General features: G+C 54.9%; 3 protein-coding genes and 1 long non-coding RNA gene across 7 annotated transcripts; 1 reads left to right on the top strand and 3 right to left on the bottom strand.

The window, feature by feature from the left end:
* Positions 1-2764: 2764 nt before the first annotated feature.
* Positions 2765-5639, bottom strand: GNGT2 (guanine nucleotide binding protein (G protein), gamma transducing activity polypeptide 2). The gene is made up of 3 exons (XM_006774246.2): positions 5077-5639; positions 3873-3978; positions 2765-3451 (listed from the first exon to the last, which is right to left on the bottom strand). The coding sequence occupies exons 2-3, from the start codon at positions 3954-3956 to the stop codon at positions 3326-3328; spliced, it is 210 nt and encodes a 69-aa protein (XP_006774309.1). The 5' UTR covers positions 3957-3978; positions 5077-5639; the 3' UTR covers positions 2765-3325.
* A 1484-nt stretch (positions 5640-7123) lies between these two features.
* Positions 7124-17164, top strand: ABI3 (ABI family member 3). The gene is made up of 8 exons (XM_006774245.2): positions 7124-7528; positions 12235-12402; positions 13779-13955; positions 15196-15281; positions 15411-15506; positions 15635-15789; positions 16289-16426; positions 16782-17164. Exons 1-8 carry the CDS (start codon positions 7412-7414, stop codon positions 16943-16945), a joined length of 1101 nt encoding a protein of 366 aa, XP_006774308.1. The 5' UTR covers positions 7124-7411; the 3' UTR covers positions 16946-17164.
* A 796-nt stretch (positions 17165-17960) lies between these two features.
* PHOSPHO1 (phosphatase, orphan 1) lies at positions 17961-18977 on the bottom strand. Its single transcript, XM_006779521.2, is given in 3 exon segments — positions 17961-17966; positions 18358-18896; positions 18899-18977. Coding segments are annotated over 3 exon segments (624 nt in total).
* A 13-nt stretch (positions 18978-18990) lies between these two features.
* Positions 18991-24856, bottom strand: LOC102754297. 4 transcript variants are annotated; one of them, XR_001515647.1, is made up of 4 exons: positions 24835-24856; positions 22982-23080; positions 20814-20919; positions 18991-19973 (listed from the first exon to the last, which is right to left on the bottom strand). It is a non-coding gene; the product is annotated as an uncharacterized LOC102754297 (long non-coding RNA). The 4 variants fall into 4 exon arrangements; XR_001515648.1 differs by having other exon boundaries at positions 18991-19925; XR_001515650.1 differs by having other exon boundaries at positions 18991-19778.

Genomic DNA, 24856 nt, shown 5'->3' with positions numbered 1-24856 from the left:
CTATATTAACTATACCACACACTGTGTCTTTCAATCAGGAAAACAAACAAACAACAAAAACTCCTTCCTGAGCATACCGGTTCTTCAGTCTGTCTCAGCGGGTCGGAGCATCTCTGCTGTCTGTTTCTCATCTTATTTTTCCATGCATGATTTCTCCCAAGAGAGGGGGAGGGATCTCTACAGGGTTTACCAACAGGATTCAGCGAGATCTATTGAGGAGTCTGTCCTGGATCCAGGTTTTCGGTGCTGACCAGGCCCAGGTGATTTGCAGGAAAGGGTGCACTTCTGGGAGGGCAGGGGAAAGACGTGTATGTCGTGTTGTTTTCTTTGGATTGGTATCTGGGTTTTGAGAGCTGTCTGTTCCTCGGGGATAAGTGACAAGGGCCGATGATGCATGTGTGATCTCCCTGCAGGGGGATTGGTACTGTGGTTATACATTCTTGTCCCTTGGGAAAATGCCATGGTAACAGAGAGGATCCTGGCACTGCTCTGAATCGCTCCGGTGAGCTGCCTCTCTGCACCCTGCCCCATCCCGCCCCACACACTCCTTAAAGATTCAAATGGATTTGTGTGTATGAGCCATCTCAGCCTCAAAAGTACATAGGCATAAGGTGGGAGAACTTGCTCTATCAGATATTAAAGCTTATTGTCAACTATAAACTATAGGGATTGAGATAGTATGATACTGGTGCAAGGTTACTGGTGCAAACATACCAATGGAACAGAAGAGAGATGCAGCCCCGCACATACTTGGACAAGTGATATATGACAAAGGGAAGTGGGGAAAAGGACCGACTTTTTAATACATTATTCTGGGACAATGGGTGTCATATGGAAAAATATGAAAAGATTCTTCCCAACTTACACTAAGCAGAGCAATACCTTCTGTGTGAACTGTAGACCTTTGAAAGGAAAAGCAAGAAAGCTTTTGGAAAACAATATAGGAGAATATTTTCATGACGCCAGAGTAGGGAAAATATTGACACAGAAGATTCTAAAATTTTGATATATGTCATCATCTGTATATACAAAAGCCTAAGCAACCATTATGACCTATGGTCACTGTGGTGTGCACTGACCACCAGGGGGCAGACACTCAATGCAGGAGCTGCCCCCTGGTGGTCAGTGCACTCCCACAGCCAACCTCCTGCAGCCCCTCTCCCAGGCCAGCTGCCTGGCTGTCTGGCCAACCCCAGTGGCCCCAATGGGGACTGGGTGAGATGGCCCCGATCACCTGCCAGGACGAGGGACCCCACCCATGCACGAGTTTGTGCACCAGACCTCTAGAATTAATATAATATTCTATGTTCTTATCAAAGACTCCAATAAGAAAGTGAAAAGGTAAGCCATAGGCCCTAGCCAATTTGGCTCAGTGGATACAGCGTTGGCCCACAGACTGAAGGGTCGTGGGTTCGATTTCGTTCAAGGGCATGTACCTAGGTTGCAGGCTCAATCCCAGACCCTGGTCAGGGCAAGTACAGGAGGCAACCAATCCATGTGTTTCTCCCGCATCGATATTTCTCTGTTTTTCTTTCTCCCTTCCATTCTCTCTAAAAAATCAATGGAAAAATATCTTCCGGGGAGGATTAACTAACCAACTAACTAACTAACTAACTAAATAAATAAAATAGATAAATAAAAAACAAAAAAGGTAAGCCACAGAGAGGGACCCGTGATAAAGATCCTTTACTCTGAGCAGCCTGATGCATTTGGCGGATCAGGTTCCATTCCAGGCATCACACAGAGACACTGATAAATTTCATCCAGCCACTAACTTCTGGGTGCAGTTGGGTACGAAAGTTAAATGTTCAGAAGTTGTAACGTTTTTCAGTGTGAGGTCATGGATGTGTTAACTAAACTTGTCATGGTAATCATTGTAATTTATACAGTCATATGTCAATTATATCTCAATAAGGCTAGAAAAAATTAAAAATAGATATTCTGAGCCTTAGCTGTAAAAGGACAGTTATGGCGCCTTTTGAATAGCGGTGTTGCAAGAATCAGTAAAATGGTCATTGAAAAGTCCTTTTCTCTGCGTCCGATCCACGGTCGGCTCAGCATTGGTAACTGCTAGAAAGACACCCAAGATAGTGGAGACTAAGGAAGCTCAGATTCCTGAGAAAAGAACACATGTTTCCATGGGGAAGAAAACACACTTGGGGGGGGCTGCCACAGAGGCCGAGGAGAACTCGCGGGTGGATGTTAGAGAGGCAAACAGGAAGAACTTTCTAACCATTTGAGCTGTCCATCAACAGAACAGGCTTGAGGAATTCTGAGCTTCTGATGCCTGGAAGTCTCCTGGGTGGTCTCCACGGTCGTTGCTACGTGGGGGTGTAGGAAGAGTTCTGCACTGAAGTGGAAGTTGGGGGCTCCACAGAAGTGGCCTTCCCCTCTGCTCTGAGGTTTGATTCTGCTGTGAATCCTCACGCACACTCAGGACCTTTCTCATCATTTATCCAGTGGCTTTCACCATTTTTTTTGTTTGTTCATTTGTTTCTACCAAGATCCTCGGTAAGACACCTGTTTACATCACAATCCAGTACACACATACACAAAACTGAAACAAAAGTTTAAGAAATAAACTGACCGGTGTGGCTCAGTGGTTGAGCGTGGACCTGTGAACCAGGAGGTCACAGTTTGATTCCTGGTCAGGGCACATGCCTGGGTTGCGGGCTCGATCCCCAGTGTGGGGCGTGCAGGAGGCAGCCAATCAGTGCTTCTCTCTCATCATTGATGTTTCTAACTCTCTCTTCCTTTCCCTTCCTCTCTGTAATCAATAAAAAATATATTTTTTAAAACTTTAAGAAACAATATTCACCTTTACTACATGTAAAAGTACTGTACACTCACATTTTTTTCCTTTTTAAAAGTTGGTTACAATCTCCTGAATTGATTCCGTAACTCACTAATGGTACTTAACTCACATTTAGTAAAACACTTATGAGCTCGCCACCACCCCTCCTGTCCCCCCGTCTCGTCCCCCCGACCCCTTGCTCCAGCCTCTGAAACCCCCTCCACATTTCCTTCTGTTCCAGCCCCAGTAGCTCAGGGTAGAACCCCTTGTCCTCCCCAACAATTCCCTTGAAGGAACTGCCCCCAAGAGCAGCGTTTTCCAGAAGATGGCGCCTGCAGAACGTTGTCCCTGACCAAAGCCACCCACAGACAGCAAAGCGCCAGGACCACCCGAAGCAGGTCTGTCTCTTTCCTCTTCTGTGGCTGAGAGAAGGTGGAAATTCACTGACTCTCTGGGTGTCCCAGGACAGGTTCTGGGGGAGCAGTGGGGCTGAGGAGGGACAGGAGGTCAGGGCGAGGGGCCCTGGGACCATCAGTTAATCATACAAGTGCCTTTCTCCTTGAAGGGGTTTTTGTCCTCAGAGATGCTTTGGAGAAGAGGGTCGTTTCCTGCGTGGGCCTCCACATAATCCTTGATTTCCTTTCCTGTCTTGGAAATCTGGGAGAAAGCAAAGCAAGGTCCCAACCTTGTTTATTGCTCCCGATCCATGACTCAGTCAGTCCCCCCCAAATCGGCTCTGGATGGGGTGGAGACAGAGGCCAGAGAGTGGACCCATGGGAGGGACAGGCAGGTGTGAGAGGGGTGGCAGGTCCTTGTCCAGAACCACAAAGCCTGACTTACCTGCAAGGGATGCTGACCCAGAGCCAGGGCTGGGCAGGCGCTGAGGGTCTGTCCTGTGCATCTCCATGGGGTCCAACCCCAGCCTCCTTACCCCATCCCAGAGGCACCTCCTGCTCCTTCTACCGCCCTAGAGGGGTCCCACCACCCCACTGTCCATCACTTCCTCCTTCGAGTTCCAGCTGCATGAGAACTAGGAGGGATGGAGAAGAGGGAGCAGGGCAGGGAAGAGGAGGCTCACCGGAGCTCTTGGGTTCTTCACTTCCTTCTTCAGCTGCTCCACCTCCATCCTCAGTAGCTCCTTCTCGCCGAGCTCCTGGGCCATCCCGCCCCAGAGAGACCTGGTCCTGGAAAGGATTTTGCAGCCAGAACTGCAAATCCCCTGGGCTCCCCCAGCTCCCTCCTCTGTACTGTCTGCACCTCAACTTCTACCCTCTTCCCTGCCATGTCCCCCAGAGAGACCTGGTCCTGGAAAGGATTTTGCAGCCAGAACTGCAAATCCCCTGGGCTCCCCCAGCTCCCTCCTCTGTACTGTCTGCACCTCAACTTCTACCCTCTTCCCTGCCATGTCCCCCAGTTCAGGCCCCTCATTGCTCACCATTTCTTCACTGCATCCTCCCCACCCCACCTCTAGCATGAGTCTAGGCTCAGGGTGAAAGGATGATCCCAATCTGGTGGGGGAGGCACACTCTGTCCTCAGGTAAGGACCTGTCTATGGAGGAAACAGGAGTCAGAGCATGGGGGAGGGAGAGAAAAAGAGTTTCTTTCCTCCCTAGCTGGTTTGGCTCAGTGGACAGAGCAGCGGCCTGCGGACTGAAGGGTCCCAGGTTTGACTCCAGTCAAGGGCACATACCTGGGTTGCAGGCTCGATCCCCAGTATGGGGTGTGCTGAGGGCAGCCAATCCATGATTCTCTCTCATCATTGATATGTCTATCTCTCTCTCCCTTTCCCTTCCTCTCTGAAGTAAAATTTAAAAAAAAAGAGTCTCTTCCTGTGAGGGAGGTTTGGGGAGCAAAGTATTGTTGCACATACTACACAGGCAGAAGTTTTAAGGAACTCCAGGTCCTGTCAGGGGAGAGGGAACCCTAGTGGTTAGGAGAAGAGCTCTGGAGCCTGTTAGACTCCAGCTCTGATCCCAGCTCTGCTGCTTCCAAGCTGCGAGGCCTTAGGCAAGTCACTCAACCTCCATGAGCCTTAGTTTCCCCTTCTGCAAAATGGGTATAATAATAGTACCTACCTTATATGAGTAGTGTGAGCACTAACAAATAATGCCTTTAAAATATTTTAATACGTTGCCTGGCACGTAGCGAACACAATACATTGATTATTATTTCTATTATCATCACCATCATCATTACACAGTTATCAGAAAGGCCTGTCAGGTGCCTGACTTCAACAATTCCAACACTAGATCCCAGCCCACTGCAGCCTCAGCCCCTCTCACCTGCCAAGAAAGAGCGTGCACTTCGAGTCGCTTGTGCCCAACCCAGACAGGATGGTGTTCGAGCCTCCCAGCTTCTCTCCAGCGGAACGTCTTTGGACAAAGCAGATGGTTGGAAGCCCGAACCTCTGATGCCTAAGCTGATCATAGGCTCAAGGTTCTAAGCCCATCCATCGGCCTGAGCCGCCGACTCTCAGTGCCACCAGAGCAGACTCCCTGCCCCCTGCATAAGCTCCACCCCTTTAGCGCCCCCCCTGGCTTAGAGCCTTTCCCCCCAGTCCTCACCCTCCGGCCCTACATGCGCCCCTTGAAGCAATAAAGCACAGTTACATTCATCTCAGGTAAGAACGGCTGTTTGAACTCTAACCCTGCTGTTCTGGCTTCTGTACACCTGCTTGCCTAAACCATAGGGTAGTTGCCTCAGTTTCCAGATTGAGACCTGGAAACTCACATAAGTCACCCCATTCTGTTGCCAGCCCACACCCCAAAGGCTGCTCTCCTGTGTCTGAGGACCAGCCCCACAAAATTGCTTTCCTTAACTCAGTGGCTCCGGGAATCCTTTCTGGTGACTCGGTGGCTCCAGGAGCTGAAACTAATGCATCACCTTTAAAGATTATTAACTTTGCTCAATTCTGCTTCTGTAAAACTGCTTTCACAAGATAATTCCACATTCCAGTGTCTAGTAGGATGTGGTTTTTGCCTTGATAAGATGGCTACCGCCCTCACTCAGGTACTACGAGATTTGGAGAGCATCTGCCCCCTCGGAGTCCCGGCTTTGAAATAAATGTGGCTCCTTAATTCGACTTCTTGAGGTGTCCTGTGTGGTTTGTGGGGTACACTACAACATCCTCCCCCTGCCTCCTCTCCCAAGGCCTCCCCTCCCCTACCTCTGAGACTGCACTGAGGCGATTCTCCCCAACGAGGCAAGTCCTAGAGCAGCTCCTAACTTTCCTCACCCAAGAAGCCTTTGTGTCCCAGACTGGAGCCCCACAATTTCACTTTATAATCTTTTCCCAGCTCACTCGTCATTCACTCATTCCATAACGTGTTCACATAGGATGCTGTGTCAACTAGCGCTGGTGGCTGTGGGCACCTCTAACACCCATTTCCAGGCCTCCATGCTCTCTGAGCCTGGGTGTGGGTCTCCCTCAGCGGTCCCCCAGCATCGGGCATGGGGCACGTATCCTGATCTTTCTCTTGGTCTCCTCCTAGGACCACCCCAGGTGACAGACACTGAGCTCCTGCTCAGGCTGATGCCTGTCCAATGACAAGGCAACGGAGGAGCAGATGTTAGGGGACCCACATGGTCGGTGCGCGATCCTCTTTTTCTCCTGCGTCCAGGGTGACAGGCTGGGTGCTCAGAGGGGCCAGGAGGAGGCCCGGGATCCATCCTAACTTTCCCTGCTCCAGGATTTCTAAGAATTTGAGACCAGGACAGGACCCTGGAGGCCATCTAGCCACCCCCCGGTTAATGCAGGAAATAGAGCACCTACCTCCCAAGGCCGGCTCAGTGCTCTAGCCACCGCTGCTTCCTAAACCCGAGCAGTTCATCAGGATCTTGAACCTGGTGCTTCTCACAGCCAAGTCCTTCCTGTTGTCTAACCTGAGTCCCTCACATTACACCTGGTCCATTTCACCTCATCCTGCCTCCATCGAGCACAGAGCATGCGCACGCGCACCACATCGTCATCCCCTGGAGCCCTGCAGAGGCTTGTACACACTTCCTAGAGGACTCTGGCTGTATCTTCCTGCTGTCCCGTCTGATCCTTCTTACTGTTGCATTGTCTGTCTTTCGTTGTTGCTGCTCCGCCACCCTCCAGGCCCCTGGCACGACTGGTCTCCATATCCTCCCCACCCTCCACTGCTGTCCCTTGGTGACTCATCCCTGAGCTTCCCAAGGAAGCCCCCACCCTCTGCCCTTTCCTCCCTGTCCATGAGTGGAAAATCTGTCTCCACGCCCCCTCCCCCCAGCAGGCCACCCCCCTTCCTCCGCAATCACCCCCCCCCCCCCAACAATTTCCTCTCCAGGCCCAGGGAGCAATCACAGATGCCCCGACCTTGACTTCCTCTGCGGGGAGAGGTTGGGAGGCTGGGCCCCCAAAGGGACCATTGGCTGTCCCCTTCCTCTGGGCAGGGGACAGAACGGCGCAGGCCCCGGGAGCAGGCACTGACTTCCTCTTGTCCCGGAATGAGCATGCCTGCCCTTTGCAAGCAGGTTTCGGTCTCTCACGGAGAGGAAACCAAAAGCGGTGAGAGAGAGGGGAGGCAGAGCGACCAATCAAGGGAGGGGTGAGGCACAAAACCAGTAGCTCCGTGGGGAGCCGGCAGAGCCGGGGCAATGGCAGAGCTGCAGCAGCTGCAGGAGTTCGAGATCCCCACGGGCCGGGAGGCTCTGCGGGGCAACCACAGCGCCCTGTTGCGAGTCGCTGATTACTGCGAGGACAACTACGCACAGGTAGGGCGGCCCCGGCCCGACACCCCAGTCCCTCAAGGGGCCCTAGGCAAGGCCATCCCCCGGGGCAGGCCATGGGGACCATCCTGACAGGTGCCTGTCCTGGGCTTTGGCTAAGAACTCCTCCCGCTCCAGGCCTCAGCTTCAACCCAGTCCCCCAAACTTTAACCGTGACCCTGTGCTGCCCAAGCCCCCACGGTGCCCCTTTTCTCTCCCCAAGCCTCAGATGTCGGGGTGCCCTACCCCACCATTCTCAGCCTCCCAGCCTCTCACTCAGATCCACAGGCCCAAAGGCTGGCCCTCACATACACGTTGGCGCCATCTGTCCTTGTCAGGCTGGCTTAGGTGAGACTTCCAAAGGACTGCCCGAGACTTGAGATGGGCCAGGGAGAGCGGGGGAGCAGGGAGATGAGGCCGGGTTCAAGAGAGGGGTCTGGCCCTGACCAGTTTGGCTCAGTGGATAGAGTGTTGGCCTGTGGACCAAAGGGTTCCAGGTTCGATTCCAGTCAAGGGCATGTACCTTGGTTGTGGGCATATCCCCAGTGGGGGGTGTGCAGGAGGCAGCTGATCGATGTTTCTCTCTCGTCGACGTTTCTGACTCTCTATACCTCTCCCTTCCTCTCTGTAAAAAATCAATAAGATATATTTAAAAAAAAGAGAGAGAAGAGGAAGGAGAAAGACTTAGTGACTGAGTACCTCTGTTATTTCATGAATCCTGGTGACCACCTTGTGAGACAGCAGTGCGGGGAGGCAAGGGGACCCGCTGAAGGTCACGCTACCTGGAAACAGTATGGCCGGGCATCAGCCCAGGCCTGATTCTGAAGCCAAGCTCCCCACCTCCCCGCCTCCCTGACATGCTGTTTGACTGTAAGACGATTTATCTGCACTCTCTGTCCTCGGTTTCCTCCGCTCCCTTAAGGGCTACAGACTAATCCTCTTATCCCGTCAGCAAAACTTCATTCTTAACCTGTTCTGATCAAACTGTGAGAGGAGGCACAGGGACTCCCAGATTAATAAGAGCATTGAAAAATCATCATCATAAAAGGAGCAAGTGCTTATGGGAAAGAGAGAGTCAATGAGCCTGGCCAGTGTGGCTAAATGGTTGAGCATCCACCCATGAGCCAAGAGGTCACTGGTTGGATTTCCGGTCAGGGCACATGCCCGGGTTCCAGGCTCGATCCCCAGTGAGGGATGGATGTGCAAGAGGCAGCCGACTGATGATGTTTCTCATCAGTTTCCATCTCCCTGTCCTTTCCCTTCCTCTTTCTAAAAATCAATAAAACATATTTTTGAAAAAGAGAGAGAGAGTCAATGATAATAATGGTTAAAACCCTCGGCCCCCTTACTTTGGGCAAGTGGGCTGCTTCCTTTAGTCCTCACCCCAGTCCTGTGAGGGGAGAACCACTCCCACTTCACAACCAGAGGCCGAGGTCCAGAAAGGTTAACTCACTTTCCCAAGGTTTTCAAGATAGTGGCAGAACCTGGATTCAAACCCGTAACTCCGACTCCAGATGTCATTTCTGACTGCGTAGGTGTTGATTGGCCTGTACACCTAGCGCTGCAGGTGCGCGCCTCCTGATGACCGGGGTGGAAGTATTCCTCCCCATTCCTTCAATCAGTTCTGCACAACGCAAAGCACTTTCCGTGGGCTCTCATTTGCACACAGTGTGCACACAGGATTTGAGGGCACAAAGGCCTGAGTCCAATTTCCAACTCTGCCAACTACCAACTATAGGACCTGTGGCAACTTTCCCCTTAATTCAGTACAATGTGATAATGTATTGGAGCATTTAGCCCAGTGCCTGCCCCTTAAACAGGCCAGGATACATGGCAGCTGTTACTATTTTATCACCATCATCATCCTCTTATTCATCAGAAGGATGAGAGGTACAGGTAGATAAACAAAAGCCAAGTCTAGTGAGGGGGAGCAGCCCTTGCAAACACTCCGGGGGTAGGAAGCTCTGGCCCAGGGCGGCATTCCGGGACTCCTGCTTCAGGCAGAACACTAACCGTGAGACCGCAGAACCAATTCCCTTTTCTGGTCTCTCTGAGGATTTCTGTCTGGAGAGCAAATGCCTGAGAAAGGTATGGATGACTTCTTAGAACTGCTTTTTAACAAGGCCTGGTTCCTAGGCCTTCTGTCCTCTCCCAGCCCCCTCCCTCTACCACAAGCAGGTGTCAGGAAACCCGTGGGGAATGAGGTCAACTGCAGAGTTCTCTGTCAGGGTCCAGGGAGTTTACAGATGGGGTAATTTGCATAATAAATAAGCAGTCAGTCATGAAGATAGGTCCCAAACCCTTGACCTCCAGACCTGACTTTGGTCTGTGACCCAGGGGTTAGTAGGCACCCAGGCTCTAGCCTGCCAGAATTGGGGCCAAGCAGACATTTTTCCTATTTAGGATGATAGAAGAAATCCAGTGATACATCCTACAGGCCAGTCCAGGGAGGGAACAGTACAGGAGAGTTGAGCTAATAAATTTGGGTGGAGACCAAAAAATGGTCCCTGATCCCTCTGGGCCTTCATTTCCTCACCTATTAAAGGGAGGTCTTGAACTAGAACAAGACCTGTTATTCTTTCTGGTTTTAACTTCCTGGGTTAGTCTGGCCAGTGTGGCTCAGTTGGTTGAAGCGTCATCCTATACACCAAAAGGTAGCAGGTTTGATCCCTCATCAGGCACATACCTGGTTGCAGATCTCTCTCTCTCTCTCTCTCTCTCTCTCTCCTCAATAAAAACTTATCTGGGTTAAGGATTTAAAAAAAACAAACAAACAAAGATCCTGATTGCTTGCAAATGAGCATCTCCTAACTGGTGTGGAACAGAAAGGCAGGAAGGGACTCCTGAGAGGAGTAACATAGGAGGGAGTAGCTCAGAAGATTCTGGGTCTGCCCTTTGGCTCCAGCCTAACTCAAGCTACATTGGAGGCACCCAGATCTCTCTGAGCACCCTGCTCTGATAGGTCCCAGGTGTGTTCTCCACTGACGGGCCTTGAGGAGCACCTCAGTGCTGAGACCCCATGGTGCAGCCTTGTCTGCCCTGGACTTACGTCCCCATCCCCACAACGGTACAGGCTAGAATGCAGCAACTCCATGATCCAACCAGAGATGAGGAAGCTGCCTGGGGAACCAAATGACCACAGAAGTTTTGTCCCAATCACTACAGTGGGATTTGGGGCTGAAAAAAATCCCTCTGCCTTAAGCTACTCCCTGCCCACCCCTTCACCACTGACTGGCAGTGTGACCCTGCTCAGCCCCTGGCACAGTGCCTGCAAGACAGTGGGAAGATGCCCAGCAAGTATTTAGGTTTACATGAAATCCATTAATTAATTCACAAATGCATATTTATTATCATCTGTGTTGGGGACACTATACCAAGATGGGATAGAGAATAAAACAGAAAAGCTCCTTGCCCTCACTGTGCTTATATTTTAGTGTGTATGTGTGTGTGTGCGCATCTGTGTAGCAGATATAAAATAAATCTATACTAATAAAAGGGTAATATGCTAATTAGACCAGGTCAACTGAACATCTGGTCATCCTGTCTTCCTTCTGGACAAAGCCACGGTGGCGGGGGCCGAGGCAGAGGCGGTTAGGGGTGATCAGGCAGGCAGGCAGGCGAGAGGTTAGGAGCCAGGGGTCCCGGATTGTGAGAGGGATGTCTGACATCCCCCAAGGGGTCCTGGATTGGAGAGGGTGCAGGCCAGGCTGAGGGGACCCCCGCTGCCCTGTGCACGAATTTTGTGCACAAGGCCTCTAGTAGATAAATAATTGCTGATAGTGCTAATTGCTTTGAAGAAAAGAGAACAGGGTAAATATGTTCGTCGATACAGAAGTGGCCTGGGAGAAAGCATAGGGTGGTGAGGGAGGTGTCTCTGAGGAGCTGAGACTTAACAATAAGGTTTCTAGAAATAAGTACAAGTGAAAAGACCTGAGGTAGAAACAATCTTAGCTTGATCAGGAACAGAAACCCATGGCCAATGTGGCTGGAGGGGAGTAAGCGAGAGAGGGAGTGGTAGGGGATGAGGGTGAAGAGAAAACAGGACCCGGCCTTGTGGGATCCTACAAAGGCCCTAGTTAGTAGTTTGGATTTCATCCTCCATGTGCTGGAAGCTATTGGAAGGAAGGAAGGAATGAGGTAACTATCTTTGGGGCTTCAATTTTCTTATCGATAAAATGGACCAAGTCATTGTTCCCCAAATACCCACCTGCAGACTGGAGCTAAACAAAGAGCACAAGAGTCCCCCGGGGGAGCTTTTAAAGGCACAGACTCCTCTGCCTCACTCCCACAGGATCCTGGTTAAAAGGTCTGGGATGAGGGCCTGACCTTCCCAGAAGGTCAGGTGGGTTTTAAGTTTGAGATCTCCTTCAATCAGTATTGCCTTTCCTTCTCATTTCTATTATTTACCCTTTGCCCCCACCTCCCAAGAGGTCCTCAAAAAGGTGGTAGAGTTAATCCTCAGCTTGACTATTTGAGAAGGGGCATCTTTCTTTTTCCTGGCCTGCATTCCCTGGGGCTACAGACTTGCTTTTCTGATGTCCCCTGAGTCCACCTACTGTCACATCATTCTTATGGAAAACACTTAAAACACCTAAGGGCTGTTGCTTTTCCCAATCCGAGCCCCACCTTCCCTATACCCTCTCCCATCCCAGCTGTCCAGCAAAGAATCAGTGGAAGGTGCTGGCCTCCGACCAGGACTGTGTGTATTTCAGGCCACAGACAAGCGGAAGGCACTGGAGGAGACCATGGCCTTTACCACCCAGGCGCTGGCCAGCGTGGCCTACCAGGTGGGCAACCTGGCCGGGAACACCCTGCGCATGTTGGACCTGCAGGCAGTCGCTCTGCGACAGGTGGAAGCCCGTGTAAGCACACTGGGCCAGGTAAGGAATGTGGGGCGGCTTCTTGCATCATCCCCCCAGTCTTCAGCCCCACGAGGGCATTTTCTGTAGTAATATTTCTTTGCTGCCTTTTTCCACATCCAAATGTCTGACTTTGTCACAGAAGCTTGGCAATTCCCAGTTGAACCTCCTTATCTTTGTGGCTGTGTCAGTGCTGGGCCTTGCTGCCCCATCAGACTAGGCACTCCCTGAAGGGAAAGCTCTTTCCTTCTCTGACTTCTACCCTGCGTAGTAGCAGGAAGCAGGTTCTACCAATCACGGTGGCTGCGTAGTCCAGGAAAGAGGCAAAATGGACCCTGCTTCCATCTAAACATGGGCAATCTATATAATAAAAGCCTAAGCGACCGTTATGGCCGAACGACCAGAATGACCGGTTGCTATGATGTGCACTGACCATCAGGGGGCAGATGCTCAACACAGGAGCTGCCCCCTGGTGGTCAGTGCGCTCCCACAGGGGGAGTGCCACTCAGCCAGAAGCTGGGCTCACGGCTGGCGAGCACATTGGCGGTGGTGGCAGGAGCCTCTCCCGCCTCCGTGGCAGTGCTAACAGCAGTGAGCCAAGTGGTAAGGAGCAGAGAGCAGGCAGGCGGTAAGGAGTGAGGGGTTCCGGACTGCGAGGGCGCAGGCCAGGCTGAGGGACCCTCCCCCTCCAGCGCATGAATTTCGTGCACTGGGCCTCTAGTAACTTAATAAATATCCTAGACCCAGAGTGCTTGCTTGGCAAGGCCATCTTCAGCTCTGGAAGCACTGCCACCGCCCTAGTGTCCCCTGCCCACCTATCACACCCCCCTCCTTCCTTCCTGGATCCTTGGCTGAGGAGTTAATTGCCCCATAATCCACACCCAGATCCCGTTACACATCAGCCTGGCCTGTGCAGCAGCCCCGTGTTCAGTGTGGGGGTGCCTTCCTCTCATCCCGCCAGAGGGGAGTTCCTACCCTCTCAGTGCTGTCGGTTTTTCCACAAAACATCCCAAGAGAAATTAATTCACTTATATGTCTCTCAGAAGGGAGAGCTGACCCTGCCACACCTCTCAGCCACCTCCGCGTTCTCCCTCTTTGCTCCCAGGCCAGCCTGCTCGCTGCCCGACATCCCCAGGGATGCGGTTCTCTCTTCTCCTCTGGTTCCTGCTAAGCTAATAATAACCCCCATTCTCTTCCACCAGGAAGTTGCTCCAAAGTGGCTCCATCCTCCCAGGGCAACTCTTTCCAAATGCTGTGTGGCCTTGGGGACAAAGCTCACTCTTTCTCTGGACCTCCCCACTTCCCTACCCCCACCCCAAAGTCGCTAGCCTCTCCCTCCCTTAAGGGGAAGGGTGCTGCGGAGCCCCCCCTCACTGTCACCTCGAACCCTGTCACAGATGGTGAACATGCATATGGAGAAGGTGGCCCGGAGGGAGATCGGCACCTTGGCCACGGTCCAGCGGCTGCACCCCGGCCAGAAGGTCATCGCCCCCGAGAGCCTACCTCCCCTGACGCCCTACTTCAGGAAGCCCCTCAACTTCGGTTGCCTGGATGACATTGGCCATGGGATCAAGGTAGAGACAGGGCCCCTCCTGTTTCTCCACCTCCCCCCCTCACTTTCTCTTCCACATCCATGTTCCTGTCCCCACTTCCTGAAGCCAACCCCCTCCTTCCAACCCTCCATGCCCGGCCTTCGCCCTGCGCTCAGATGATCTGCTGAGACTGACATTTGAGCCCCGGTGCTGGCGCGTGAAGGGCAAGAGGAGGAAGGGCGGTTGTCGGGGTGTGCATGAGAATGGCTCCCGGCCTCATGAGAACAGCAACTTCCTCTGTCTGGGGGTTTGAGGTCACAGCACTGAGAAGTCACCCCAGAGCTACTGTGGGGCGAGAAGGGGCAGGGATGCAGCCACTCTAAGGGGACATGGTGAAGACAGGGGAGCAGGACTCTGGCATTTTCTTCTGGGCCCATCTACGGAGAGGGGGGCGAGGACACCCCTCCCCCCGCACCCCATTCGGTCAATTCCTGGCCCCACACTCCAACGTTCCAGCTTAGATGAAAGCCCCTCGGTATCTAAACAGCCCCTCTTCCTCCTCCCATATCCTTACCATACCTTTCCCTCAAAAAGGGGGGAACGAAACCTCCCCTGCAGGCCCCAGGCCCCCCACCTGTGAGTTCTTCCCGCTGTCCAGCTTAAATGCTTTAGGATTCGGCTAAGTCCCTGTGTCTTGACCCCAGGGAAGTAGAGAAGAGGGTGTCACTCCCTGTGGCCCCTGTCCTGGGGAAACCCTATCATCATAGAGGGGCTCTCTTGCGCGGGCTTGCACGTTGTCATGGGTACACCCCACTCTACGGTGTATGTTCTGCTCCTCTCTGCCCTGAACCCCCCAGAGCCAGGGCCACAGGCCTGCCCGGTGGGACTTTCCTAAGCGTGCCGGTCCTCTGCTTTCCCACGCTTTCCTCACCCCCACGCCGAGGCTGGGGTCTGAGTGAGGAGCCACCCGGCTGGGCGCTGAGACGCTGGGGGAGGGGGGAGGGGGCCCCCCAGCCGCGGAGGCCGTGCAGAGGAAGTGGCCTTCAGACTGTCTGTGCTCTGAGGTTTCCGTGGGGCCGCGGCAGACGTGGCGCCCAGGCTGTGAGCAAGACGGGGTGCGGTGGGCGGAGGGGCTGGGAAGTGGAAGTGGAAACTTGCAGGGCCTCGCTCTTCCTCCCAGTCCCTGTCCGCCCCTCTCTCCTTCTCCTCTCTCCCCGGTGGGATGGGGGAGCTGGAGGGGGGCGGGGGGCCTCAGCGTCAGCCCAGCCCCGTCTCCCCGCAGGACCTGAGCAAGCAGCTGTCGAGGACCGGGACCCTGTCTCGAAAGAGCATCAAGGCGCCCGCCACACCCACCTCTGCGACTCTGGGGTGAGGCCACGCCCGCCCAGACCCAAACCGGCCTCACATGATCCCCTCCCCTCCCCTCCCCTCCAACTTCCTCCTCCGCCGCCCCCTCCTCCCCGCACCTGACCACACCCTCCGCCCTCCTCCCCCCAGGCGCGCGCCCAGGATCCCGGAGCCCGTGCAGCTCCCCGTGGTGCCCGACGGCAAACTCTCCGCAGCCTCTTCTGCCTCTTCCCTGGCCTCGGCTGGGTGAGCCCCCCAAGCCCAGGCCGGGAGTTGAGGGGCCTCCTGCCAGCTGTCACGATGGGTCATAGGGGCGGGGCCCGTTGGGGAAGGGGTCCCCCAAACTAAACGCCCCCGCTTCCCCTGACCTCCAGCAGTGCCGAAGGTGTCGGTGGGGCCTCCACGACCAAGGGGCAGGCAGCGCCCCCGCCCCCTCCTCTTCCCAGCTCCATGGCCCCACCCCCTCCGCCAGCCTCGGACATCCACCTGCTGCCCCCTCCGCTGGAGGAACTGTCCCTGCCCCCTCCAGGTAAGGGGCTCCGCCGTCTCCTCCTAGCTTCACTGTGGGGTCCCTGTCTCACCCCCCAGTACCCCTCCCAGCCCTCTTGGATCTAACCCCACCCACCTCAGTGAAAGGAGAAAGGAGGTGAACTAACAACAACTTAGGGACTGCTTTATACCAGGCGGTGGGGTCGAAGCTTCTCATCCATTTTCCCGCTTAAACCTAACCCTGAGAGGATCTTCACACCCCCATTTAGCAGACGAGGCCGAGGATGAAAGGTTAGGTGACGTGCCCAATGGTTACCCAGCTAAGCGGCAGTCTGACTACCCTACACTGTCCAAAGGTTCAGTGTTTACTGGGCACCTACTCTGCGCTGGCGGCATTGTGGGAGGACGAGGCTGGGCAAGGGCTGGAAGAAGATTTCATAAAATGGGCAGACCTGGGTGCCCTCCTCTTGAACAACAGTTTCCTGGGGCGAGTGGAGGGGGTTCCCTGTGCACAGGGCAGACTTTGTTTTCCCTCCCAGCCCCAGAGCTGCCCCCGCCCCTGGACCTGCCCCCTCCTCCAATCCTGGATGTACATGAATTGGAACTACCACCTCCACCTCCACCAGGCTTTGGGCCGGAAGAGCCCAGCTGGGTCCCTGCTTCATACTTGGAGAAAGGTAGGTACCTTTCTGGGCCTGAAGGACCCCAGGTCCCACCACCAGAGTTCCCATCCCACCCCAGATGCATTCTGGGCCGACTGTCGACCCCCCTCCCCGCCCGCGCCCCCATTTCCTGGTGAACTGAGCAAATGTTTACCCAGTCGTTCAGAACCAAGCTGGGAAGACAGCAGCTGGCCTGCGATTGTTTAACTGAGGTGGGGAAGGGTTTGGTCCTCAGGACTTGGGAGAAGGCACCTCTTGCCCCACAGCTTGCACCCTTCTCCGCTACGTGCTGCCCAGAATCATGCAGGCCCTGTATCGCCATGGCTGGGCAGGAGGCTCTTCTCATGGCGCCCTCTCCTCCGCCCCGCAGTGGTGACACTGTACCCGTACACCGGCCAGAAGCACAACGAGCTCTCCTTCTCCGAGGGCACTGTCATCTGCATCACCCGCCGCCACTCCGATGGCTGGTGTGAGGGTGTCACCGCGGAGGGGACCGGATTCTTCCCGGGTAACTATGTGGCCCCCAGCTGCTGACAGACGACCTGGGGCTCTTCTCTGCGTGAACCTCAAGGCCCAGGCAAAAGCCAGTTCCAAGATCAAGCAAGACTGGACTAGAGGAGGTACCCAGAGGTCTGCTGCAGACCGGAAAGAACTGGAAGCCGAGGAGTTGTCCACACAGAGGACCCCTATCCCATGGAGGGTGGGGTCTCCAGCTGCACGCGGCAACTTTGAATAAAACTCTGATGAACTCCTGATGGCTGCCCTGGAGGGCTGGGGGGGGGGGACGGGCAGAGAGAAGGGACTAAAAGGCATTTCAGTTCTAAGGCTCCTAGTTATTGAGCCCCCTCTGCCTGCTCCTTAGCAAGTCTGTCTCACATCTCCTCCACCTTCATTAAGTGCCCTCTATACTGGAGCCCGTGGTGCCCTCTGCAGATGGCTGCACCCTGCTCTTTTGCCTGCTGTGTATTCAGTCTTGGTGCCTCAAGCTGGGCCCTCCGCGAAAAGTGGGGACCAATCCCTCACATAAGTGGGGCTCCCTAAGAGCAGAGACCACCTTACCCTCACCCTCACCCCTCCGATGGCAGTACCAGAGACCTGTCGACTCTTCCCCCTTCACCTGCTTTAATAGCTCTAAAACACCAAAGAGGAAGGGCTTCGGTTTCGCTGGCTCTGCTTTAAAACATCATGGCTTTCTGTTCCATAGGAGAGGAGGGGGCCGCAGAGGGCCCAGCCCACGGGGGTGACTTTGGTTGTCCCTGGTCTTGTTGCATAGACGAGGCTGGGGTATGAGAAGACACGGAGGCACCGCTGCGAGGTTCCTGGCTGGTCCGACCCAAGCCAGTGTGCTACCTCGTTCCACCACCAGGAGGCGACTGCTCCGTCTGGCTTTTCTTCCTTTGGGGTTGCTGGCCGGATGGGCGGGGAAGGGAGGCCCGAAAAGGGATGTAGTGTGGCATCGCGGTAGGTGAAGCGAAATCTAGGCCTGGGGCTGTGGGCAGAAAGCTTCCTCTCTCCGCGGGGCGTCGATGCGGGAGGATTCCTCCCTGACCTAAGCCTGGAAGAAGGGAAGTTACAGGCCAGGCAGCAGTTAAAGTTCTCTCGCGCACAAGGGCACCTCTTCCTCCCAGTTCAGAGGACGAGCTTTTAGGGAACGCTGCTGCCTTCCCAGGAATGCGCGTCACCCGGGTTGGGCCACCGTCCAGAATGTAACTGTTTGCTGTGGCTCTGAGGGGGGCGGCCACGCCGGTTTCACTGCATGGATAGTTCGGATGGCGCTGAACTCCCTCCTTCAGCCCCCGAATGGACGGGCCTGGAATTCTAGAAATTCCACACCAAAGGGGGACATACCAAAGCGAAAGGGAAAGGAAGTTAAAAAACTAGACTGTCTTTCCCGATCTCCCTTCCTCACTCCTGGTCGGGGCGCCCCCTGCAGGCCGCCGTCTCACCTGCTGCAGATGGAGGCGCACGTCGTGGGCGGTCTCCCGGGGCTCCACTGTGGCGCGGAAGGGGCTGTGCTCGGCCTCCTGCGCCTCCTGGATCAGGCGGTGCATGGGGTAGCGCGCGTGGAAAGGCCGCAGCGCCAGCAGCCCCCGCGCGTCGGGCCCCGACGGGTTGCTGAGGATGCGGATGCGGCGGAACAGGCCCAGGTGCCCGGCGGAGCGCAGCACGCTCTCCACGCCGAAGGTGTTGGCATCGGAGATGAGGATCACCTCGAAGCAGGCTCCCTGCTTGGCCACGAACTGCAGCAGGTCGCCCATGCCCGGGGACAGGGGGATGGCCTCGTAGACGGCGCGCAGGTCCCCCGGCCGCACGCCCTGCTCGCCCAGGTACTGGAAGACCCTCAGCAGGTACTGGTTGGAGAAGCCCTCGCCGTAGGTGGCGCTCAGGCTCTCCGGCAGCCGCTGGCCCGGCGCTGCGCGCACGATCAAGTTGTCGCTGTTTTCGTCCACGACGGTCTCGTCAAAATCGAAGGTCAGGAGGAAGCCGGCGCGCCCGAGAGCGGGCGCGGCGGGCGCCGACCCGGGAGAGGCTGGTTAGCGGGCCGCGGCCAGAGGCGCTGGCACATCCAAGACCTGAGGAGGACCCAAGGCTGGTTAAGCCGGGAGCACCCCACGCCGCGGCCCCCACCCCGGCTCCCTGCCCGCCCCCTGGGCGCCTCTCAGTTGACCGCGCTGGGATGTACCCTCGGAGGACCAGTCTCCTCCCGAGCCCAGGAGGACTTCCTTGGCACCTTGCTGCTCCTCTCATCCGGGCCATTGGGACTTAACATGGGGCACCGAGAAGGAGGGGGCACCCTTTGGGGTTTCTGGACTAGACTTTCTAGAAACTTCTGACCCCAGTTGATGGTGTGGATACAGGGAGGGTGGAGGGGACTCCACTCCTTTCCAGCGACAGGGAAACCACCCATTCACTCAAAGGGAGCAGCCTCCCCAATCCCCCCTGGGCCGATGGCTGTGGACGGTGGACAATAGGGAGCTTATCTCCAGGGCAGGCGAGTTGACACTGTGCCAGGCACGCGGACCATGAGTGCCAGACCCCAGGCCTGGAGAGTAGGTGCTGGGCCTGGGCACCGGCAGGGAGCTGGGTTTGAGCTCAGAATAACCAGCTGGGTAGAGGCTCAAGGCCCAGGGCGGCTCTCTGGGAGCCGCGACCAGCCAGATGGCTCTGGGCAGGGGTCCAGGGATGGGACTCAGCTTTTCCAGGGAGCTTTAGGGGCCTGTGCTGACAGCTCATCGCTAGTCACTTGCCAATTCCCCAGAAGGACCGTGTCAGCGGGTGGGGCTCGTGCCAGAGTCCGAAGCGAGCGAGCAGCAGAAGCAATGGGGCCTGGGGAGGTAGGAGCCTCCCGCGCCAGGCCACGGCATACCTGAGGCAGGTAGGGGAGAGGAAAGAGAGCAGCATGGCTAAAAAGGTGACGAAGGTAGTGGAGATGGGGTGGGTGGGGAACCGTATGAGGCAGCGGTGGGGAAAGAGGGACTAGGAGGACATAATGATGGGGGAGCGTGGAGACAGACTGGACGGGAAGACAGAGTGGGGGTGAGGAGCTCCAGGAAGTGGAGACCTTGCAGAGAATGGAGACAACAGGGCAAGTGTGAGGCACCAAGAAAGGCAAGCAAACGGAGGCAGAAGCCCTGGGCAGCCAGTCCCTGCCGCCTCTGCCTGCCAACAGCTGGATGGATGGAGGGGCAGGATGAGCAAGTCATGCAAAGCTCACTAGGTACTGCACTGCCTCCCTCCCCCCCTTCCCCCCTCCACCCAATTAGTCCAGATGAGAGCTCTCCTCTTTCTGGTGTCTTCCGAACTCCCTCATATTTCTGTGATGTTTAAGGCCTGGCATACTTTGTGAAACAGCAGTCCAGGCTCCTAACTTCAGAGCTGGGATTTGAACTTGGCCTGCTGCCTCCCTAACGTAACTGTCCTTTAGACCTCATCCTAGACCAGTGGTTCTCAACCTTCCTAAAGCCGCGACCCTTTAATGCAGTTCCTTGTGTTGTGGTGACCCCCAATTTCATTGTTACAAATTGAACATAATTAAAGCATAGTGATTAATCACAAAAACAATATGTAATTATATACATGTTTTCCGATGGTCTTAGGCGACCCCTGTGAAAGGGTCGTTCGACCCCCAAAGGGGTCGTGACCCACAGGTTGAGAACCGCTGCCCTAGAGTCACCCACTGGTCTCAGCACCATCCACCAGGGAGTCTCCGTGGCCCAGGCTCTCTGAAGTTGAGGATGTAAAGCATTAGGACCTTCACCTGGGATGGAAGCTTCTACGGATTAGAGGCCCAGTAGAGGTGAGGGCAAGCCTGAAAGGGGCTAGATAGGGTCCCTGCCACCCCAGGGTGGACACATGGAAGTTGAGGCCTTACCCTAAGAGACCTCTAGAGGGACCCACTTACCCTAGACAGGCATCGGAGGCCAGCAACCGGAAAACACCCGCTCATTGTTGGTGCACCACCCAGCACCACCTGCAGGGACTGCTGGGCTCTCCGACGTCCAGAGCTCCTGACAACCACACAAGGTCCGTTGGAGGGCTCCCAGTCAGCTGGCTTTGTTCCCACCGCGGATGCTACCAGGCCTTATCCCCGCTGCTGGGCCCCAGGAACCACTCCCAGGAGCTCAGTAAAAACAACCCCTCAGCTGGGCAGTGCTTGCAGCGCACAAAGCCCTTGGTAGGCATCCTCTTAGTGCTCCACTAGGATGCTGGAGAGGTTACAGATGATAGAGTTGGAGACCCAGAGAGGGGAACTGACTTGCTCAAAGGTCACCACTGTACATGGCAGACAGATTCAAAACCAGATCTGAGCCCTCGCTGGTGTTGCTCCGTGGTTAGAGCATCAGCCCCCCACACCAAAGGGTCGAGGGTTCGATTCATGGTCACGGGCATGCACCTGGGTTGCAGGTTCCATTCCTGGCCCTGGTCAGAGCGAGGGTGGGAGGCAGCAAATTATGTCTGTCTGTCTGTCTCTCTCTCCCTCCCTTCCACACTCTAAAAAAAGAAAAAAAAAATCAATGGGAAAAATATCCTCAGGTGAGGATTATCAACAGCACCAAAACCAGATCTGACTCTGAAACCAGTGCTTTTTTTGTCAAGTATAATCATTGCCCCTCTCTGTGTACGGGACAACACAGTTTACAGATCACCTTCACTCATATTCTCTCCCTGCTCATCAGGTTCATGAATTCAGCAGATGAGAGAGGCTCAGAGAGGTGAAATAACGTGCCGTGGCCTTGCTGTTCCCACGGGCAGACCCTGGATCATGAGCACTGGCTGCAGCCTTGCCTGCCCTCTGTCCTCACAAGGGTAGGGGAAGGTGATCAGGCTCATTGTACCACGGCTGGGGGGCAGGGACCCCCGGCACCACAGGTGATCTGGGACTGGAGAGTCAGATTGACATTTCTGCTGGGACAGGCCTATACCAACGCAGCTATAAAGGACACCACCTACGGCTCCCAGTGCCCCCTCCACCCTGGGGTTGAATAAGAGACCAGAGGCATCTGGGACAGATCTGGAAAGACATTGAGAGCCGGGAAGACTAGACAAGGAGCAAAGGTCTGGCTGGCTGCTGCCCTCTGGTGGCGACAATGAGTGACACTGGAAACACCTCTGACTCAAGGTGACACTCTCCCCAGACCAGGGGTCGGCAAACTCATTAGTCAAATATCAACCAAATATCAACAGTACAACGATTGAAATTTCTTTTGAGAGCCACATTTTTTACACTTAAACTATATAGGTAGGTACATTGTCATTAACTTAATTAGGGTACTCCTAAGGCTTAGGAAGAGCCACACTCAAGGGGCCAAAGAGCCGCATGTGGCTCGCGAGCCGCAGTTTGCCGACCACGGCCCCAGACCACCCCAGGATAGCAGGGAGAAGCTATTTCCCCCCAAGACACAGACTGGGACATCCCAGGAGCAGGGCTCCGGTCAGAGGGCGGGCCCCCATCCCTCTCCACTAGATCACACATGCATGAAACCCTTTCCGTCAAGAAGGGATGTGGGTATCAGCCTCTTCTCTAAGAACCTTTAATCTAGGAATTGGGAGAGGCAGTGGGCAAAAGAGGGAGGGGGTCGGGAGAGGAGACAAGGTGGAGGAGATGATGGGAGAGAAGGGGAGGGAGGTACAGGGACAAGGAACTGACAGGTTTCGGAGGGTGGGAGGGCTCTCCTAGGCCTTATCTGGAGGGAGTTCCAGCTTCCAGAATCCCGGCTAATACTTTTATCCCATAGAAAAGGGTCTCCTTATTTTGCCTTCCTTTCTTTATCTTTTTCTAGTTTGGTGGAGCACGCTACTGATCTAATCATCCTCAAAACTCGTTGCTTATAGCAAAAGACAGTTACTTTTTTGCATAGACTAATAATAGTATTTAGGGAAATCGGTTAAAAATGTATTATTTCTGTCCTTGTTTCTTTTAGTCCCCATAGCAGAAAACCAGGCATCCTGGGTTTCCTCCCCTGGAAACGGAGAAAACCACACTGTGGCCCCCCACCCCTAGCCTGGTCCCACAGTAGTCAGTGGGGCCCCACTGCAACCTGGATCCCATGATGTTCACAAATGACTCACCTCTAGAGCAGTTTTGTCCTGAATGATCAAATCATTTTGTGTCGTCCAAAAGAGTTCCTCAAATAAAAGGGGCAAGGATCTCGGAGCTTCTCCGGCAGGCTAGAACAGAGAGGAGAGAAAGGTTTCTTTGGGGTGACCGGAAGTCCATAACTAGTCCCAGCTAAGAGTGGTGCCTGGCCCTAGCTGATTTGGCTCAGTGGATAGAGCGCTGGCCTGCGGACTGAAGGGTCCCAGGTTCGATTCCCGTCAAGGGTGCAAGAAGCAGCCGATCAATGGTTCTCTCTCATCACTGAAGTTTCTATCTCTCCCCCTCTCCCTTCCTCTCTGAAAGCAATAAAAATATATTTTAAAAAATGGAGCCCTAGCTGGTTTGGCTTAGCGTTGGCCTGTGGACCTAAGGGTCCCAGGTTCGATTCCTCTCAAAGACACATACCTTGGTTGCAGGCTCCTCCCTGGCACCCTGGTTGGGGTTTGTGCAGGAGGCAACCAGTCGACGTGTTCCTCTCACATCGATATTTCTCTCTGTCTTTCCATCTCTCTTCCACTCTCCTTAAAAACCAATGGGGAAATATCCTCAGGTGAGGATTAACAACAACAAAGATCAGGTCTCCCTGTATCAATCACTAGAAATCAGATTCGGATTAACAACAAAGATCAGGTCTCCTTGTATCAATCACTAGAAATCAGATTCGGGCACTAGGCTGGAATTCTTTTCCTCCCCCCGACAGCTCTCCCAACCTCACTGCCACCAGCAGCAAATGGGAAAAACAGAGGCCAAAAGGGGTCAAGTGAACACCTGGGGCTAACATCTGGGGCCACACAGAATCAGAATCAGGACTGGAACTCAGGGTCTCTGGTGCCACTTGCATTTAGAACTGTCAGGCCCTAGCCGGTTCGGCTCAGTGGATGGCGCACAGGCCTGGGGACTGAAGGTTCCTGGTTGGATTCTGGTCAAGGGCACGTGCCTCAGTTGCACGTGCAGGAGGCAACCAATCAGTGTGTCTCTCTCACATCGATGTTTCTCTCACTGTGCCTCTCCCCCTCCCACTGTCTAAAAATCCTTGGCTGAGGATGAACAACAACAAAATCGCAGCCTGATGCCGGGCTAGTGTGGCTCAGTGGTTGAGCGCAGACCCATGCACCGAAAGATCACTCGTTCGATTCCTGTGCCCGGCACATGCCTGGGTTGTCCGCTGGATCCCCAGTAGGGGGCGTGCAGAAGTCAGCCGATAGATGATGTTTCTCATTGATGTTTCTATTGAACCCTCTCCCTTCCTCTCTAAACATCAATAAAAGTCACATATATTAAAATTGCAGCCAGAGCTTCCCCTGTTGCCCTGGAGCCCCCCTTGGACTAGGAGCTTCCTGCCCCACTGGCTGCAGGCGCTGACCCGGGCCCTGGTGCCGGTGAAGACGCGGGACCTGGAATCACCTCTGGGCTTGCCCTGCGGGAGGGGATCCTCCTTGGGCAGGGAGGTGGCAGCTGCCGGGTGGAAGGGGGGGGGTGTAGATATTTTTAGAGGTGGCTGCAAGGCAGGCACTCTGGCACCCCCCCAGCTGGCGGGCTTTTCCCTCCAATGCGGGGCGGAGGGTGCGCAGCTCAGGGAGCTGAGGGGGCCCGCGGGAGGCGGGGAGCAAGGGGGCACCGATTCTTTCGCTTTGACCGAGTCGGGACGGCGGATACACCCGGGCATCACCGCACGTTCCTGGGGCAGGAGGCAGGGGGACGCGTTCCTCTGTTCCAGGGGCTCCCCCACGGACACCCGCGTACAGGAGCGCCCTCAAACTCTACACAGCCCCCACTCCGCCCTCGGACCCCAGCCCTCCCCGACCGCGGGGAACCCAGGACTCACGTGCGGAGCGGCGGCGGCGGCG

Source organism: Myotis davidii, unplaced genomic scaffold (genome assembly GCF_000327345.1).
Source record: "Myotis davidii unplaced genomic scaffold, ASM32734v1 scaffold327, whole genome shotgun sequence".
Taxonomy (NCBI): Eukaryota; Metazoa; Chordata; class Mammalia; order Chiroptera; family Vespertilionidae; genus Myotis; species Myotis davidii.
Note: the sequence above shows the minus strand (reverse complement) of the source record. Positions and strands in the feature narration are given on the sequence as shown.